Source organism: Setaria viridis, chromosome 5 (assembly GCF_005286985.2).
Source record: "Setaria viridis chromosome 5, Setaria_viridis_v4.0, whole genome shotgun sequence".
Lineage (NCBI taxonomy): Eukaryota > Viridiplantae > Streptophyta > Magnoliopsida > Poales > Poaceae > Setaria > Setaria viridis.
The window spans coordinates 42,961,463-42,978,387 of record NC_048267.2 but is presented as its reverse complement, the minus strand read 5'-3'; the positions used below and the strand labels follow the sequence as shown (position 1 = coordinate 42,978,387).

The 16,925-nt window shown below is 46.3% G+C and overlaps 3 protein-coding genes across 5 annotated transcripts; 1 reads left to right on the top strand and 2 right to left on the bottom strand.

Moving 5' to 3' along the window:
• Nucleotides 1-355: 355 nt before the first annotated feature.
• On the top strand, nucleotides 356-1,198 carry LOC117855464 (uncharacterized). Its single transcript, XM_034737822.2, has one exon. The coding sequence runs from the start codon at nucleotides 510-512 to the stop codon at nucleotides 993-995; it is 486 nt and encodes a 161-aa protein (XP_034593713.1). The 5' UTR covers nucleotides 356-509; the 3' UTR covers nucleotides 996-1,198.
• Nucleotides 1,199-1,357: 159 nt separating this feature from the next.
• On the bottom strand, nucleotides 1,358-6,882 carry LOC117855462 (chromatin assembly factor 1 subunit FSM). Its single transcript, XM_034737819.2, has 13 exons — nucleotides 6,696-6,882; nucleotides 5,818-6,544; nucleotides 5,624-5,723; nucleotides 5,180-5,324; nucleotides 4,959-5,085; nucleotides 4,014-4,519; nucleotides 3,584-3,934; nucleotides 3,414-3,495; nucleotides 3,213-3,344; nucleotides 2,384-2,794; nucleotides 2,160-2,297; nucleotides 1,970-2,015; nucleotides 1,358-1,885 (listed from the first exon to the last, which is right to left on the bottom strand). The coding sequence occupies exons 2-13, from the start codon at nucleotides 6,451-6,453 to the stop codon at nucleotides 1,707-1,709; spliced, it is 2,853 nt and encodes a 950-aa protein (XP_034593710.1). The 5' UTR covers nucleotides 6,454-6,544; nucleotides 6,696-6,882; the 3' UTR covers nucleotides 1,358-1,706.
• Nucleotides 6,883-10,937: 4,055 nt separating this feature from the next.
• Nucleotides 10,938-14,333, bottom strand: LOC117854765 (protein IQ-DOMAIN 13). 3 transcript variants are annotated; one of them, XM_034737007.2, is made up of 5 exons: nucleotides 14,066-14,333; nucleotides 13,356-13,563; nucleotides 12,565-13,146; nucleotides 12,110-12,454; nucleotides 10,938-11,869 (listed from the first exon to the last, which is right to left on the bottom strand). In XM_034737007.2, exons 2-5 carry the CDS (start codon nucleotides 13,428-13,430, stop codon nucleotides 11,198-11,200), a joined length of 1,674 nt encoding a protein of 557 aa, XP_034592898.1. In that variant the 5' UTR covers nucleotides 13,431-13,563; nucleotides 14,066-14,333; the 3' UTR covers nucleotides 10,938-11,197. The 3 variants fall into 3 exon arrangements, with proteins under 3 accessions (XP_034592898.1, XP_034592899.1, XP_034592897.1); XM_034737008.2 differs by having other exon boundaries at nucleotides 13,356-13,473; nucleotides 14,066-14,328; XM_034737006.2 differs by having other exon boundaries at nucleotides 13,356-13,484; nucleotides 14,066-14,315.
• Nucleotides 14,334-16,925: the final 2,592 nt, after the last annotated feature.

Here is a 16,925-nt window from a genome sequence, read left to right as displayed (position 1 = left end):
TTTAAAGTGTCCTGTAGACAATTGACCATCTTTCTGTTGAAGAAACAAAGCGCTGCTCCCAGCCGTCTGATCGCCCCCATTCTCGAACCAACGGCTCTACAGGCGAAACGGAAGGCAACGGCACGCCCGCATAGGATCCCATCCACGTCCACGCCTCGCCCTCAACAAAAAGGTCAACTAGTCAAGCAACGTCTCTCTTCTCTTCCCAGTGGGCCCCCACGCTCCCCTCCCTCCGGACCCCACCCACCAGACTAGCCGTTGCCCAGTTGCCCCCCACCTCTCGCCGCCGCCGCGCCCCCAACGGCCAATTCCACCGCGCCGCCCGCACTGGCATATAAACCCACCACGCCCCCCGCTCCTACTCCACCACTCCACACCCCCTTCCCTCCCTCGATCTCGCTCCCTCGCTCGCAGGCCACACCACCTCTCCCGCTCCCTCGGCTCCAAGGCAAGCGGCGACCGGCGGACCGGCGGGTAGCGACCCAGCGACCGAGCGAGCAGCGGCAGCGATGGCGGGGAAGTCGCACACGCACAAGGCGTTCCTCCTCTGCAACTACGTGCTCCTCGGCGCGGCCTCCAGCTGCATCTTCCTCACGCTCTCGCTGCGCCTGCTCCCCTCCCCGTGCGGCCTGCTCCTGCTCTTCCTCCACGCGCTCACCGCCGTCTTCTCCGCCGCGGGCTGCTCGGGCTCCTTCACGGCGCCCGCCACGCCCGCCCAGTGGCACAACGCGCATACCGCGGGGGCCGCCCTCACCGCCATCTTCCAGGGCGCCGTCGCGCTCCTCGCCTTCACCCGCACCTCCGACTTCCTCGCCGAGCTCCAGTCCTACGTCCGCGACGAGGACGGCGCCGTCATCCTCAAGATGGTCGGCGGCCTCGGCACCGCCATCTTCGTCCTCGAGTGGGCCGCGCTCGCGCTCGCCTTCTCCCTCCGCCTCGACGACGAGGACGACGACGACCTCCATGCCAAGAACTGGCAGTCCTACAATGTCTGATTGATGCGATCAGCAGCTGGTGCCTGGTGCTCTGGTGTGGTGCTGCCACACAGTTGCGAGCGACCGAGCTTAGGTTTGAGGGAGATTTGTTGATTCTTTGCGTGATGTTCTAGATGTGTTGTTGCTCTCATTCTTTTGTACTACTATGTACTATTGCTGTCAACTAAAAATGTCAAAGCAAATATATATTGCTTTTGCTGCCATTGCAACAAGTCTCATGTACTACATTGTTCAGATCTCATGGGTACAGAAACCATTTCTGCAGTCCATTGTCATTTGAGCAGTCACATGTAAAAGATTTGCTTATCCGTCACTATCACACAGAATCAAAAAAACTTGCGCTAAAATAGACACTGATTCCAGGCTCAGAACAATGGCTTGCGTTAACAATAGATAGATACATGTTTTGTAACACATGAAGGCCAAATAAATCAAGTATCCTTAATAAACTTATTTTCTGGCTAAAAATTACAACATGTCAACACCCAGAAACATAATCCAGATCTACATGTTGTCAAAAACCCAAGTCCCACTTGGGTCGTCTTCAGTCAGTGAAGATGCAAAATCAAGTTGCGCTTCCGTAGGCTTTGTACACGCACCACTGTTACTCAAGAGCTGTGCTGTGTGCACATCTAGGTGCACAGCTGCATTGAACTCTGATGCAACTTGAGGAAGGCTTCAAGAGTTCAGGATACCATCTTGTCAGGAACTCTACTGGGGCGAGGGGAACAGATTAATCTGAGGAGCTTCAGTACCACCTTTGCCATTTTGAATGGTTTTAGATTTCAAGCGCAGCTCAGGTGAAGCTGCCAAAGCACTGACGACCTCTTCCGGAGGTAAACACCGCTTGGAGAAATACATGGATATGTTTTTGTTCTTTTTGGATTTCACTGTAAAAACAAGTAATATGATAAGTGAGTATTTTTTTATGGACAAGTGTTCCTACTGCCAAAAGAACAGGTGGACAAGAGTACCTGGTGAAGAATCTAAGCCTAGCTTGTCAAGAATCTCTTTCTTGACCTGCAGAGAAACAAAGACAGTTTAGTACAAAACAAATAAATCAGTTTCACCCTTGCAGGTGCAATCACTAATCAGCATGTAATCATGATACTGACAAACAATTAAAAGTCAATATGGTGGCTTTTAATTTGAAAGCATTCTAACCTTCCAGTGATTATCAACAAAGTCAGATATCTCCCTCACTTTACGATTCAGTTGAGACTTCGCAACATTTGGAAACTTCTGCTGCAGCAATTCAACCACCTTGTAGATACCCTCTCGACATGATCGAATCACCTGAACCTGCATTGGTATTGAAGCAAAATGAGATCACAGCAGTATGCTTGCTTCAAACAAATACTCACTGCTACCATTTACTCAATACTTACAATTTCTGGCAGGTCCGTTTCTGGTATAGCAGATGCAGATGCAGACCCAGGAGAGCCATTTTTCACATTGCACTGGTTAATTTCCTCAGCACTTGCAGATGAGTTGTCAATTGTAGGCACATCAACAATCACACCTCCCGGACAGATGCGCATTGAAAGAACTTGCAGACATAGTTGCTCAACCTTTGCTGTTCCCTTGATGTCTTCAGCAGTCAGTAATTCAGCTTTTTCATGATTTAGGTTGGATATAACAAGAGGTTGGCTCTTCCGAAGAGCCTGCTCAGTCAAAGTGTTCAGGACTTTTTGCTGGCGCAGTAGGGACCTGAATTCTTCAACTTCTGTGCACTGACCAGTTGGTGAGCTAATGGCTTCCTCATCCTTATCATCCAATAGACTTTCAATCTGTATCCCCTGCAGAAACAAAATTCCAATGCTGAAACAAAGAATATTGATCATGTAATTGAGGTACTATAACACACTTAGAAGGTGAAACACCTATTGACATCAGATATATGGTACCACATATTTGAATGTGCATTATAACTCAAAAAAACACATGGGATGAGAACTGAACAAAATTGCCAACTCATGCATAGAACTTGTATCTTTCTAATTTCTACTGCACCTGTAGGCGACAAAGAGTTGGAGAAGATTTGCTAATTTGACTACCTATTGCGCAGCAGATTAAACAACATTTGGCTTGCTCTCTTGTCTTGTCAATGAAATTGGTACGCACTTTGTTGACCAAAACTAGCATTAAAAACTGCACCAAACCAAGACCAATGTGGCACTCAAATTAGCAAGAGACATCACTAGTTTAATGCTATACCTCATTGTCAGAGAGATAGCCGTCAGGCACAACAAAGCTATCTTCATCCTCTTCATCTGTAATTTTGGAATCTTCTTCCATAACTTCATCACCATCCTTCTCACAGTCAGAAAGACTCTCACCAGGATCCTCCTATGTAGGAAGCAAAACATGAATATATCTTACCAGCAAGGACAAAAAGACATGAGTATCAACAAGTACCTCTTCCCATTCATCATCACTATCAACCTCATAGTCAAGATCAGGATCCATCTTAAGTGGACACCTTGGGCCAACAAAAGCACTGCACATAATAGAACAAATCATGATATTGCACTAAAATGGAAAGCAATGATAATGTACATAGATGACATGTATAGTTGCAAGCCAACCTTTTCTTCCTCCAGGTTCCATAATACGCTGGCCTGTTACTTTTGTCAAATTGCAGAAGTTTCCTCCTAATCAATCTAGATTGCAGAGGTTTAGCATTACTAGTGTCATGACATTGCATCTCACTAGCTGGTAGCATGTCAATTTCACTTTCAAGCTTATCATGTTCATTCTCCTGACTTGAGTTGTGGCAGTTATCTTCATTTGGAGTGGAAAGGATTTCATCAACCATATCATCTGAAGATTTCTGAAGCTTGAGCTCTTTAAATGCCTCCACCTTGGGTTTGCTTCTGATACCCCATCTGGAGGACCTATTGTAGCTAGATAGCTTCTTCCAACCAATGACCTGCAACCTGTGAAAAATGTTCATTAAATCACCTCTTTTGCTAAGTTTGCAGGTGAAAGAAACAGAGTTAAGGAAATGTCACTAACCTCCGAAGATCCTCTAAAACCCAGCTTTCTTGTTGAGACAAGGAAGAATCAATTTTTGATGTGGTTGCTGGTACTGCCCCTTTGTTGTCAATGGGATCATCAGCTGAGTCATTCTCTCCAGATTTTTGAAGTTTTCCACTGTCTTTCTTACTTTTGAAAAAGCGCTCCATCATAGAAGCTTGCTTTTGAATAGCTTGTTGCTTCTTGAGTTGTGCAGCTTCCTTCTCACGGCGTTTCTGTTCTTTCTCAGCTTCCTCTTGCTGCTTTTTCTGCTGTTTCTTCATTTCAGCTTCTTCCTTTTCACGACGCTTCTGTTCTTTCAATGCTTCCTCTTCCTGCTTCTTTTGTTGTTTCTTAGCTTCAGCCTCTTCCTTTTCACGTCTTTTCTGTTCTCTTAGAGCCTCTTCTTGTTGTTTCTTTTGCAGTTTCCTCATCTGAGCTTCTTCTTTCTCCTGGCGTTTCATTTCCTTCTCAACTTCTTTTTGCACTTTTTGAATATCCTTTTCCTAGAAGCCGATATAATATAACTGCATTAGTAAAAACGAGACTGTGCAATTTCAATGATATACTGATTGTAATATTATATCATGCTCTCACAGAAATAAAAAGGGAAAAAAGCAAGCCTGCAAACATTGTATGCACTGAATAAAGATATTTCCTAGTTCAAACATGTAAACTGCCATCCCAGAATAGCAGGCCTATAATAAACACTAGCTTTTTCATCATTTATCATATCTGAATATCTGAACCGTAGTACTTCTGGATTAAGGTGCCTAGCTAGAGAATAAACTGAAATACTACTGATGCACAATAGCAACAGCTCATGTATCAAAAATTTACTTCAAATTGAACAAACCTAACATTGAAACTTGGAAGAAGAGAAATCCAATACAGTTGTCAAAATGCCATTAAAATGTCTCGAGCACAGTGCAATCAAGTGCTTACATTAGCAGGCAAGTTTCCATTCTGCGGCTCAGAGACGCTCGCATCATCATGCCTGCTAGCATTTTGGTCATTTTTCTCCGTGTCTTGCATCAACCCCTTGGCTGTTGACCCAGCATCTCTCACACCTCTTTAGTGACAAAAGTACACATTATAACTTTTAGAACCTCAAGGTACAAAGAAATTGTGCGTGTGAATCCATTGAAATGCAAGAGGCTACACACCTTTCTGTGTTGTTCTTCTGAATCGCCCGTTCCACCATTGATCTGATCCCTTCCAGGTTCAATGATTTATTCAACTTTAATGATGCTTTTCTGAGATCATTTACCTGGGTTTCAACTCCTGGGTTTTCCAGGACTGACAAAGTTGCTGCCAATGATGCATTCGGTTAGTGAGTGAGCAGGAAAGAAATATAGGGAATAGGGAAATCAAACATTTACAGGTTCTGTTACTAAGTGCACAAATATAAGTTCATTTAGCATCAGGTTAATTGAAAGTAAACAGCAGTAAAAATGGCATTGAGAAACATATCATATATTGAAAGCATTGGACAGACTCTTGATACACATTTTCAGCAGCAAAATGGAATGTACAAATACAGTACTACTGGTAGGGACCAGAAAAAATGGCTTGGTGTGACTTGTGAGTGAGGACAAGGTTTTCCTTACAATAGATGGCAGTGATCCTCTCATGGATTTTCTTTCTGACAGATCTCCGTGTACTCAGAATGCTGCGTGCTTTCACAGGCATCAGCTTCAGATCTCTTATCTGCATATGCATTAAAAAGATTCAGATTTTTAATGAAAAAGACAAGCAAATCTAATTAAAAGAACACCAATTTGGAAAGAAACACCCAACTTACCTCCCAGCACCAAAGAGCTGACTCCGATTCATCTTCCAACACATCAGCATCCGGGGAAGAATTCCCATACATCATCCTCTGCCCAACGAGCAGCACAGAGCTACGGACTGATGCCGTCGACACACCATCCAATCCCTTCATCTTCTCATATATCTCGTCCACCAACTTGGTCAGCCCAAGACTGCTCTCCTCAAGCAAGCAGCCAACCAACGCGTTGCCAGACAGGTTCCCACCATCAAACCGCATCTTGCGGTCAGAAACCTCCTTGTAATACTGGAAGAGCCCCTCGAGCTCCTGCCGGCATCCGGCAACAAGAGCGTCCTTGTCCGCGGTAGCAATTGCCGGACCGCTGGAGGCCCTCTTCCGCTTCAGCTGCTTCTGCACCTCCACGATGGCGTCCGTCAGCGTAGCAGGAGACTGCTGCGTCGCCGCCACCGGCTGGCTTGACGGCGCTTGAGCCGGGGCGCCATCGATGGCCATCGAGTCAGACGACTCGAGCTCGGCGGATCGGTTGAGAACAACGGGGCCGTCGACTTGCATCTGCGATTGCCCCAAATCGTCATGTGGCCCCGCCTCATTGCGGTCAGGGGCTTCTTCGGGGCGAGCAACACCGAGAACCATGCCGCCGCTCTCCATCACGGGAGGGGGAGGGTTTGGATCTTGATGCTGCTACTCCAGGAACAAACAGCGCATTACTCTATCCGATCTTTGTTCTGGTCTACTCCACCTGGGTCAAAGCAGAAAAACGGAGGCACGGCGTTACAAATACAATAGTACTAGAATTTGCACAAACTAGAAACCGGGATAGATGGCTTTCGAAGGGGGGAAAACAAGGAAATGGCAAGAGAACACATTTCAGCACGAACTGAGACCAGTACCTGCAGATCCGCGGAGTCCAGGCGCTGGAGGAGGGCGCGAATCGTGGTGCCGGAGAAAGGCGGGGGCGGCGGCCGCCGCGTTGGCCTCGGGCGGTGGGCGGCGCCGGCGGTGGATCTGGATTGGGGAGGTGAACGGGTGCGAGGAGGGAACTGGAGGGAATTGGCGGAGAGGAGAGGCGCCGAACCGGGAAGAGAGTATTTGTAAAAGAGAGGCGCGCGCGCGCGCGCGTGGGAGGGAAGGAAGAGCAAGGGGCGCGGCGCGTGAAATGTTTCCCGCGGCCGGCGGTTTCGAGAATTTCGTTTCGTGGATTTGGCTTCCCGCGGGACGGCCCCGCCGCCGTCGCCGCGCGGGCGGTGGGTGGGGACACGTGTTTGTTTGTTCCGTTAAAATGAGCCCATACACGCCCACCTTTTTTTTTATTCACCCCTGCCACGCCGGAGCCATAATGTTTACACGGTCCAGTTCATGCTATATTTTCTCTTTTTTTCCCCTTCATATAGAGTGATATAGGGCCTGTTTAGTTGCCCGATTTTGGTTATCCAAAATCACTGTGCCAGCACTGTAGCATATTGTAGCGTTTCGTTTGTATTTGTGAATTATTGTCCAAATATTGACTAATTAGGCTCAAAAGATTCGTCTCGCAAAGTACAACAAAACTGTGCAATTAGTTTTTGATTTCGTCTACATTCAGTGCTTCATGCATGTACCGTAAGTTTGATGTGATGGGAAATCTTCTTTTTGCATAGTGCCAAAGTTGGGATTTTAGGTAACTAAACAAGGCCATAGTCATTTCTCTCCTTTTTTTTCGATGAATTTCAAATAGGAGACGATCATGCCTCATGTAGTCTCGTTTGGTTAGTTCCCTCGTGGAAATTATATGCTCATAACTAACCAATGTTAAATAAAACGATACGGAGATAGTAGTTAATTGAGTTGGGTATTTTCAGTAGCGAATAATATAGAGTATCTATTAATTGAGTCGATGGAGCGTTAGCGCATTACGATCATCGAGCACTAATAGAACACCCGCAAACCGCACGGCCGTTCAATTAACACGACAAGCGTGTTGAGATAATCATGAGTTACTATTTATGACTTTCTTCAATAATTTGGAATTTAATAGACCTCAACGATCGGAAAATCTTTTAATGCGCGAGCGCTAGAGCAATCGCTCGCACATGTCAATTTCCCTGCTTGGAACATACACGAAACATTCATCCACTTTTCGTTTTGTAAATTCTCCATTTACCCGCTCTTTCTCAAAGTCTTCACTTTCTTTTCAATCACCGATTTCGAAAGCAAGTTAAAATTTTATTGAATTTGATAAATGCATGTCTTGTCCCTCTTTCCTCCCTCAAACATTTCTATCCCATCCATCTTAAATCACCCTCTTTTCCCTTTATGTTACAAGAATGGATCATAGAAACACAACCAACCTCCAAGAACGAGCCTCTATGGGTCTAGCCAAAGAACGAGAAAAATATCGGCACCGGAAAAATACTTTATTTTTTTCTAAAATTTCTTTTCTTTATATGACACTCAGTCCTCTCGTCAGTTAACTCAGGCAAAACGACCTCCATAATTCATGAAATATTTTCTAGTTACAGGACAAATGGAGATGAACCCAATTTTGATTTTTAAACACTTATGTGTCCATACATTTTAAATTTTAAATTTTGACCAAATTACGGTACTTATAAAACTTATCTGGATTTTTATGGCACCAAATGCTTTTTAAATTATTGGAAATTAACTAACATTCACCACATGGGATGTAGTAAATTGTAAAAAAAATATGTTCCATCCTATATTACATATAGAATTGTGCAGAATGGGAAATTTCGGATATTTTAGAAGAAATTCATAATTTTCTATGTAAATTGTCATGGGAAATAATTTAAAACTATTGCATCCCAAGTGATGAATATTAGTTATGTTTCACATATTTTTTAAAAGTATATTGGTTCCATAAAAAATTAGTTAAGTTTCAAAGTATTTTTTGACTTTTCTAAAAAAAGCTTAACATAAAGCTAGAGCAAATGGAGGAATGCGTGCTTGCCTTCGTGGGTGTACGGAGTTGAACATCCGCATCCCTAAACCTGAGCATTTTGCGGGCCGGGCTGGGCCGGCAAAAAGCATGGTTCATTTCGGGCTGAAAATTTGTGCCCACGAACTGCCCACGGGCGTTGTCGCCCTGAGGTTTCGGGTTGAGCCCAGGGCGCACGTTCTTTTTTAGTTGGAAAATAAATGAAATTAATTATTTGGGCGGGCTCGAGTTGGCCCAATTTTTTCGGGCTTCATTTTCTCCGACCACGCCCGAGGCCGGTAGATGACATGGGAGGCCAAAACCATCGGGCTTAGGCTGGGCCCACGAACCAGGCCGGGCTTAAAATGCTCAGGTCTAGCACCACTAAGCCTAATAACTTCACCCCTGTTCCCAAGTCCCAGCAACACGAATCTCTCTCTTTCTCACACAGATGTCACCAACATTTCTGCAACCTAAATGGACGAGCGATGATGCATCGCGTGGCGATTGATAAAAACCATCTTACTATTACTAATTGAAGGCTCCTTTTGAAGCCTCCAGGTGAAGCCACCCTAGGATTCCTAGGTGAATACTCTAGAAAAAGAGAGAAATCCTAGAAATTCTCACAAAAAAATAAAACATCCGACCATCAATCCATAGATTCAAATCATCATAGCCATTGGATCTATTATGTTTTCTAAAAAATTACCCACCTATACCATTATGAAAATAGCCTAAAGTAACCCCCTAAATCTATATATAAATTACCCACCTCTGCCATTATATAAAATAAACTAAAGTAACCCCCTAATCTTCATCAAAATTACCCACTTATGCCATTATAAATAATATTTAAAATAACCCCTTAATTTGCAACCAAATTGCCCACCACTATTACTTAAAAACTTAAAGTAACCCGTTAAATTTGCATCTATATTACCCACACATGCCATTATCAAAAATAACATGATAACCCTACGTTTGAATCAAATAACCTTAATTAATAATATACAGCAATACATGATTGTAAATCATCTATATATTGCACTATTCGTATATAATATAATAATTAAAGTTTATACGCATAATGTGTGTCACCATTTATAAAGATGTAGAGGAAGTGATGAGAATATAGATTTCTATGTTAAAATTGTATCGCAAACTTAGGGTTCATTAAACAAATTCAAGCGCATACCTGCGATCAAAGTGAAAAGTTAAATATTATAAATGTGGATGAAAATATTATAGAGTAATTACTAACTAAAATCTATCATAATTGGATGAAGATAATAAGTATATATCTATATAAGTATTGTGTTCGAATATTTAACAAACGAGAGGTAGCTTATGGTAATTTTTTTAGCAATGTAGTCCCTTTTTTCCATTGGAGACTCTGCATTAGTTCCCACGAGACAAGTTAGAAAAAAGAGACAAATTCTCATAAAAATCAAAAATATGAAACACTAATCTGGTAAACTCTAATAATCATAGCCATTGATCTATTATATTTTCTAAAAAGTTACCCACCACTACCATTGTGAAAATATTCAAAAATGAGCTTTAAACCTATATCTAAATTATCAAGCTCAGCTATTATAAAAAATAATCTAAAGTAACTCAATAATTTTCATCCAATTTACTAATACATATTATTATAAAAGCATAACTTAAAATGTCATTCTAAAATTTTATCTATATTACCCATGTATGTTGTTATTAAAAATAACCTAAATTAAACACCTAAATCTTAATCTAATTATCTTCATGTGCATCATACAAAAATATCAAAAAATAAACTAATATATGATTCTAAATTACCTATTTATGTCATTGTTAATATAAAAATACTAAGTTAAAGTATACACACATGATGAGTATCACCATTTAGACCATTTATACATGTACGTGAGGAATCGATGAAAAATATTGATTTGTAAGCTAAACATAATGTATGGAGGATTGAAGGTGCGATGCAAAATGAAAAAAGTATGAATATGGATGAAAAAGTGCATAGAGTAATTATTAATTAAAAATCAATCACAACTGGACAAAGATAGGTGCATATCTATATAAGTATTATGTTGACGTATTCAAAAAATAAGAGAGTAGTAGGTAATCAATTTTGATTATTAGCTAGGAGTTTAATTTCTAAATAATTTTTAAATACAATAGTTTCTAAAAATACCGTGCTCCCGCACGGGTTGATGGACTAGTGTATATGAATGTACTTGACGCATGGAACGCTTGTTCGATGGAGTCGCCGAGTTTACACACCACAGCTCACTGTCCCCTCAAAAACCGAAAGGGCTCGAGACAAAGGAGCCAGCAACCAGAGGTCGTAGCAAAGCACAGCGAAATCGCCAAACGCATTTGAAACCCACACCAAATCACACCACCAATCACGTACAAATCCCAAGTTCAAAGATGGAGAGGAAGAAGGATGCAACCCACGGCGCGAGTCGACACGACACGTATCTACTTGATGGGTCTCCTGCCGAGCCCGGCCGGCATGGACACGGTGGAGTCCACGCTGAGCCCGCTGATCGACCGCCGGTGCCGCCCGCCGCCGGCCACCGACGCCGCCGGCGTGCCCACCCGCGACGACGACGGCGCCTTCCAGAACGGGCTCTTGGCCCAGCTCCCGATGCTCTGGCCCAGCCCGAACGAGAACCTGGGCTTCTCCTGGGCCGCCTTCTGCTGCTGCTGCTGCAGCAGCAGCTGCGCCCGCGCCCGCGCCTTAGCGGAGGCCGACAGCGTCGGCGTCATGTAGTTGGGCACGCCGCCGACGCCGAACGCCGGGCAGCTCGTCAGGCTCTCGTCGTCGCGGATGCTCATGCTCCCCGCGTGGCTCAACGGCGGCGGGGCCGCTCCCGCCCCCTTGGAGGGCCTCGCGGACCTCGGCTTGGAGTAGGCCGAGACCACCGACCGCGCCGGCGTCGTCGCCGCCGTCATCGCCATCGTCGGCGTCGTCATCTCGCGGTGGGCGATGGAGAGAGCCGGCCGGGGCTTGCTGACGGGATCCACGGGGCGGTAGTAGGCCCCCTCCGGTTCGTGGCGGCGCTCGATGGGCGTCCACCACCAGGGGCTCCGGCCCGACTGCAGGTCCGCCAGGATCGCGTGGGCCGCCATCGGAGTCGCCTTCAGCAGCTGCCGCCGCCGACACCCGACACGACAGGGCAACAACAAACAAACAGCGCGTCAGTCTCCGTCAGTTCGTGCGAGATGAGATGACAAAGTGGAGGAGCGACAATCTCAACCCCAACACCTGCCCAACAGCGACGGCGCACCATTTTTTTTCTGCTTTTAGGTGGCCAATCAAGCTCGCGGCTTTTCGATCCATGGCTGAGATGAGAATGAGAGTGGACTACGTGTTTGGGTCGAAGGTACCTGATGCGAGTAGGCGTAGGCGAGGGCCCTCTCGCGCTTGATCACGGCCTCCACCTTCCGCTTCGTCCGCGCGTCCGCCTCCTCCCGCGTCAGCCGGCTGTCGTCCCAGATGCCGCCGTCCTGCGAGCCGGCACGCCACCTGCCGCCGTCCCGGAGCATGGCGCCGTGGTGCTGCCGGTTGCGCCGCTCCATGGCGTCGACGCGGCTGGCGCGCACCTGCGCCTGCACGCGCACCAGCGTCTGCATGCACCGCATCGCCTGCGCCGTCTGCCGCCGCACGCTGGCGCCCCGCATCACGCCCTGCAGCCGGATTAGCCCGCGCAGCGACCGGTAGTTCCGCCGCGCCTGCACCCACCGCCGCCATCACCGAACAACAATAACGCAAATTAGACACGACGGCGGCGAGCGAACGCGTTCGAGCAGCGAAGCTAGGCGGTGGAAGAAAATGGACTTGCCATGTAGCCCCGGAACGCGGCCTGGATCGCCACGGCCGCGGCGCGCGCGCGGTCCGGCGGCGCGGCGCGCTGCCTCGCCGCGCGGTGCCGCCGCGGCTGCGGCTGGCGCCACTCCGTCTCGGCACGGCTCTGCTGCTGCAGCTGCTGGAGCTTCTGCTGCTGCTCCCGGTCATGGTCGAATCGCCTGATCAGCGGCGGCGGGGACGGCGGGGGCAGCGGGAGCACCACGGCGGCCGGCTTGTCCTCTCTGCCGCGCTCGCGCTCCCGCTCACGCGCTGCTGCCACCGGCTGTGGCAGCGGCGCGGCGGCGCTAGCGGCGACGGCGGTTGTGGTGGGCCTGGCCGGCGTGATCTGGTACTGCGCCCTGGTGGCGGCATAGTACTGGCGCTGCTGGTCCATCTCCGCGTCGCCGAGGATCTTTTCGATGCTGCTCGGCTCGCGGTACAGCGGGATGTTGATCAGCGCGCCCGCTGCCGGCGACGCCGGCTCCGCGTGCGACCGCGGCCGCCCGAAGCTGCCCCATCGCTTCTTCTCCCTCGCGTGCCCGTGCGCCGGCGGGTACTGCGCTACCAGCTGATGCACCTGCACGCCATTGGCCGTGTCAGCACATCACTGTTCACTACCCACCGTAGTACTCTTTTCTGTTCCTTTAATTTTTGTTAGTTGAAATTTACGCAGACAGCCAAACAGTTAGCTAGGGAATAGGGATGCATCGTGACAAATTTGCTTTGAAGTATAACCTAAGCAATCTCTAAAAGCATTCATATAATGAGTTTTGGGTAGCAACTTACGTTTGTTGGCTTCTCCTTGGGGCTGGGGGTAAAGGCCTTCTTGAGTGCGGTAAACCAGCTTCCTTTCTTGCCCATCTCGTTAACATTTCTCCTTGTTAAAGCCCTTTAACATTTCTCCCTTCAAGATGCCTGTGTAATTTCATTAACAAGGCCAAGAGGAAGATGTTTGGTTCTGAATTATGATGAAATATTTCTCTTCTTTTTTCCCCTGTTTTGTGTCAAATAAAAAAGGTTTTTGTCTGAAGATGTAGAAAGCAAAGCGCTGTAGAATTTTACATGCGTGGCTCACTCTCTTGTGAACCTTTAACTGAGTTCTAGAAATGACTTGAAACACAGCAACTTAATTAAAGCAGTAGCACTACAGGAACATACTGTGAATCTGTAGTCGGTCTAATAACGAGCTTGTGAACAGAAAATACCATTGCAGGCTGAACTTCAAATATGTGGTAATCCTTATGAATGAGATTTGACAAAGTACTTTTATGCCTTTCAAGATTTTCAGGAGAACTTCAACTGCTAACAGCATTATCCGCTTTGCTTTGGCAGACAAGTTCCATGGTTTAATCTCACGCTTGAACTTGATGCTTAGAATAATCGTGCAATGTGCAGAAAACGCAGCATGATTTACATATAGACAGTGCAACACGGCAGGGACCATCTCATGATCGAAACTGAAAAATGGGAGAAGGGTGTGAGGCACAGGTGCATACCTTGAGTTTACAATTGCAGAGCCTCTCCACGATCGAACTCACACTGCCAGTCTGCAACGGAGTTGCAGCGCACCCCTCCCAGCAATATAATTCCCTAATGCTACCTGAAATCTTCACAAGCTCACGACATTCCCGCACCCATTCTCGCTCTAGCCTTCGGCTGTTTCAGCTCATGCAGGCATCGGCGGACCGCACCTCGCCATCGCCTTTTTCCTCCGAACTCTCTGCAGGCCGCGAGAGGCCCGTCTTATAGATCTCTTTGCGGATTTGTGGTGGATGGGAGCGCCTACTTTCCCACTCGATGACACCCGACCAACCTTGCTTGATTGCCAAGACTCAAAAGGCAGCATTTTTTTCTGCAACTGCAGGGAGGACTTGAGGGGCACTGTTCTGTTTCTGCCTTGCCTTGCCTTTGTGGTACTTCAAACATGTCCTTTTGGGACCCTCTGCCATGTGTGATGTATACTTGTAGTTGTACAACATGGCTTGTGCAGTTGTACACAGACCTGGAAGGCTGCAACCTGATTGGTTGAAAGAATATCCAATATATTCTGGGAGTCTACAAGAAGTTATAATAGGTTATAGTAGCAGGTATGTTTCACTGTCATTGGTCTACTGAACTACGAGTAGATTCTGAATACGTACATGAATTTATTTTGGTGATGCTTTGCTTGGTTCACGAATATCAGTCTGGACTTCGAAATTCAGATTAAATTCATGGCTAGTCTGACAGATGTGCTTCAGTGCTTGCCTCTCTCTAACAGTCCCTGTTCAGCTGTTACAGTGCATCGCACTCAACTGCAGAATTTAGAAGAAATAACATGCTTTTCGACAGATAATAATTATGGTAGTGATTCATTTTTGCAATGTTTTAACATGGGCAATGATGCTGTCATGATCGTGCTGGTTGTTGGTTAAATCGGGAGCTTATCTGTAACTACCCTACGCTACAGTATCCTATATAGCAGCCAGTCATCAGCTGGTAACTTGATGTCTATGTCATTGCTCACGCACTTGCTTGAGGATGAATCCTCTGAACCGGCATGATGATTCACTTACAACTGTCATCCTGACAAACAGCATTTTGTCAATGAAGTTACGATCAACAACCACCGAGCATCTTCTGTGCGCCAACATCCTTGCCCGTGCAGCTTCTATCCATGCACTGAACAATAGTACAATACTCCATCCAGTTATAAAACACTGACATTTTTAACTTTTCTGTTAGACTTTTGAAAATGTGATTGCCAGCGATTTCCAAGTTTCAGAACACAAAACTCATATGTTGTTTTGTCTTGCAAAGTAATTTCGTAACCGTATAAATCTGTTAGATGTTTTTTTTTAAAAACACGCTACAAACGAAAATAGAGGTAAAAGTCCCAGCTCATCAAGTGTTTTCGAAGAAAGAGATTATAGCAATAAACAATGCCCCGAATGGTATAACAATATGACAACACTGTTTCTTAACTGCATCAGTATTCAGTAACTGCAGTAAAACTAACCAAACTGCAGAAGCAACATCTCTAATCTACTCTATCCATCGATGGTTGCCATGATCTCTCCCTATGCAATATGCCAATATATGAGTGGAACGTGTTGTAAAAGAAGGGGGAATGAATGGGATTGAGTGGCTTAAGCGCCGAGGAGGCTGACAACAATGGAGTTCTTGCTTGCAAGGTACTCCAGAGATCAAGCGCAACTTAAACACACATCTCATAAGATGGATGCCTAGCGAGCTAGTTGGGTCCCTGGTCGAAATCAGGGCGCGGCTTAGTGCTGGGAGTTGCTCCTAACAACACATGTAGGCCACACGGCCATGGCCCTACTCATTGTCATTTCTGTCCTCATCTCGGCGACTATTTGGCTCCTGTTGGAGTTGGAGCTGTCACCTCCGACGTTGCTTCTAGGCCATACATCCATCGCCCCCTCGTTTTGTTTTGGAGTAAGTTGGGCACCTTTTCTGCTTGCTTCTGAAAATTGATTATTTGAAAGAGCTACCACTTGTTCAATTTAATTCGATATGTGGTTTTTAATTATATCTGAAGCACTGGAAAGCTGAACCGGCTATTTTAAGTTTTTTGTCCCTTTAGGTAGGGTTCATGCGATTCAAGCTACATCGTCTGGTAAGTTTTTATCTCACCTAACGTTGAGGTCTAAAAGGATTGCGTGCTGTTTCAGGTGTTCCATGGACTGAACCTGCATCTCCAGACTCCAAACCTTATTCCAAGACTCGTTTAAAAAAAAAAACTTATTCTAAGACCTGTCGGTGAGTAGGGTTCAGACTTCAGAATTCCCGAATTACAGCGATTCCAACAGTAGGTGCAGGTACTGTTGTAGAAACTGTGGGTGTTGTGCGCTCCAGGCTGGGACAATCAAAGGTGAGCAGATGAACGTAGCACGCAGGCTTGGCAGGGATGCGAGCTCAGGCTCCCCATGTGGCATGTGCACAGCACGCAGCCATGCACATGAAGAAGTGATCGGAGGACGCGATGAATGGGCGCTGGCCTTTCAGCCTTCCACTGCTTCAGCTGCGGGCGACAGATCAATGGCCGAAACGCAAGCAAGCTACCCTGCCCTCGGCTTCTCGCTCGTGCAATCTGAATCCATGGCTCCATGCAGGCAGCTGGGCAAAGCTTTCCTCTCTGAAACTGGTGGAACTGAACTCTGCCTCTCCATCCATCCATCCATCCATCCATCCATTCAGGTGCCTCCTTCGTGTGTTCTTATTTGGGCTGCGGTTTCTGCTTCAAATGGGCCTTGGACGCACATGCCTGCCACTGATTTGCTGGGCCGCAGTTCATTTCTGCACCAAGTTAGCATCTGCTGCCTTCTCGTTTCGCTTTGGAGCTAGAGGTGCTAT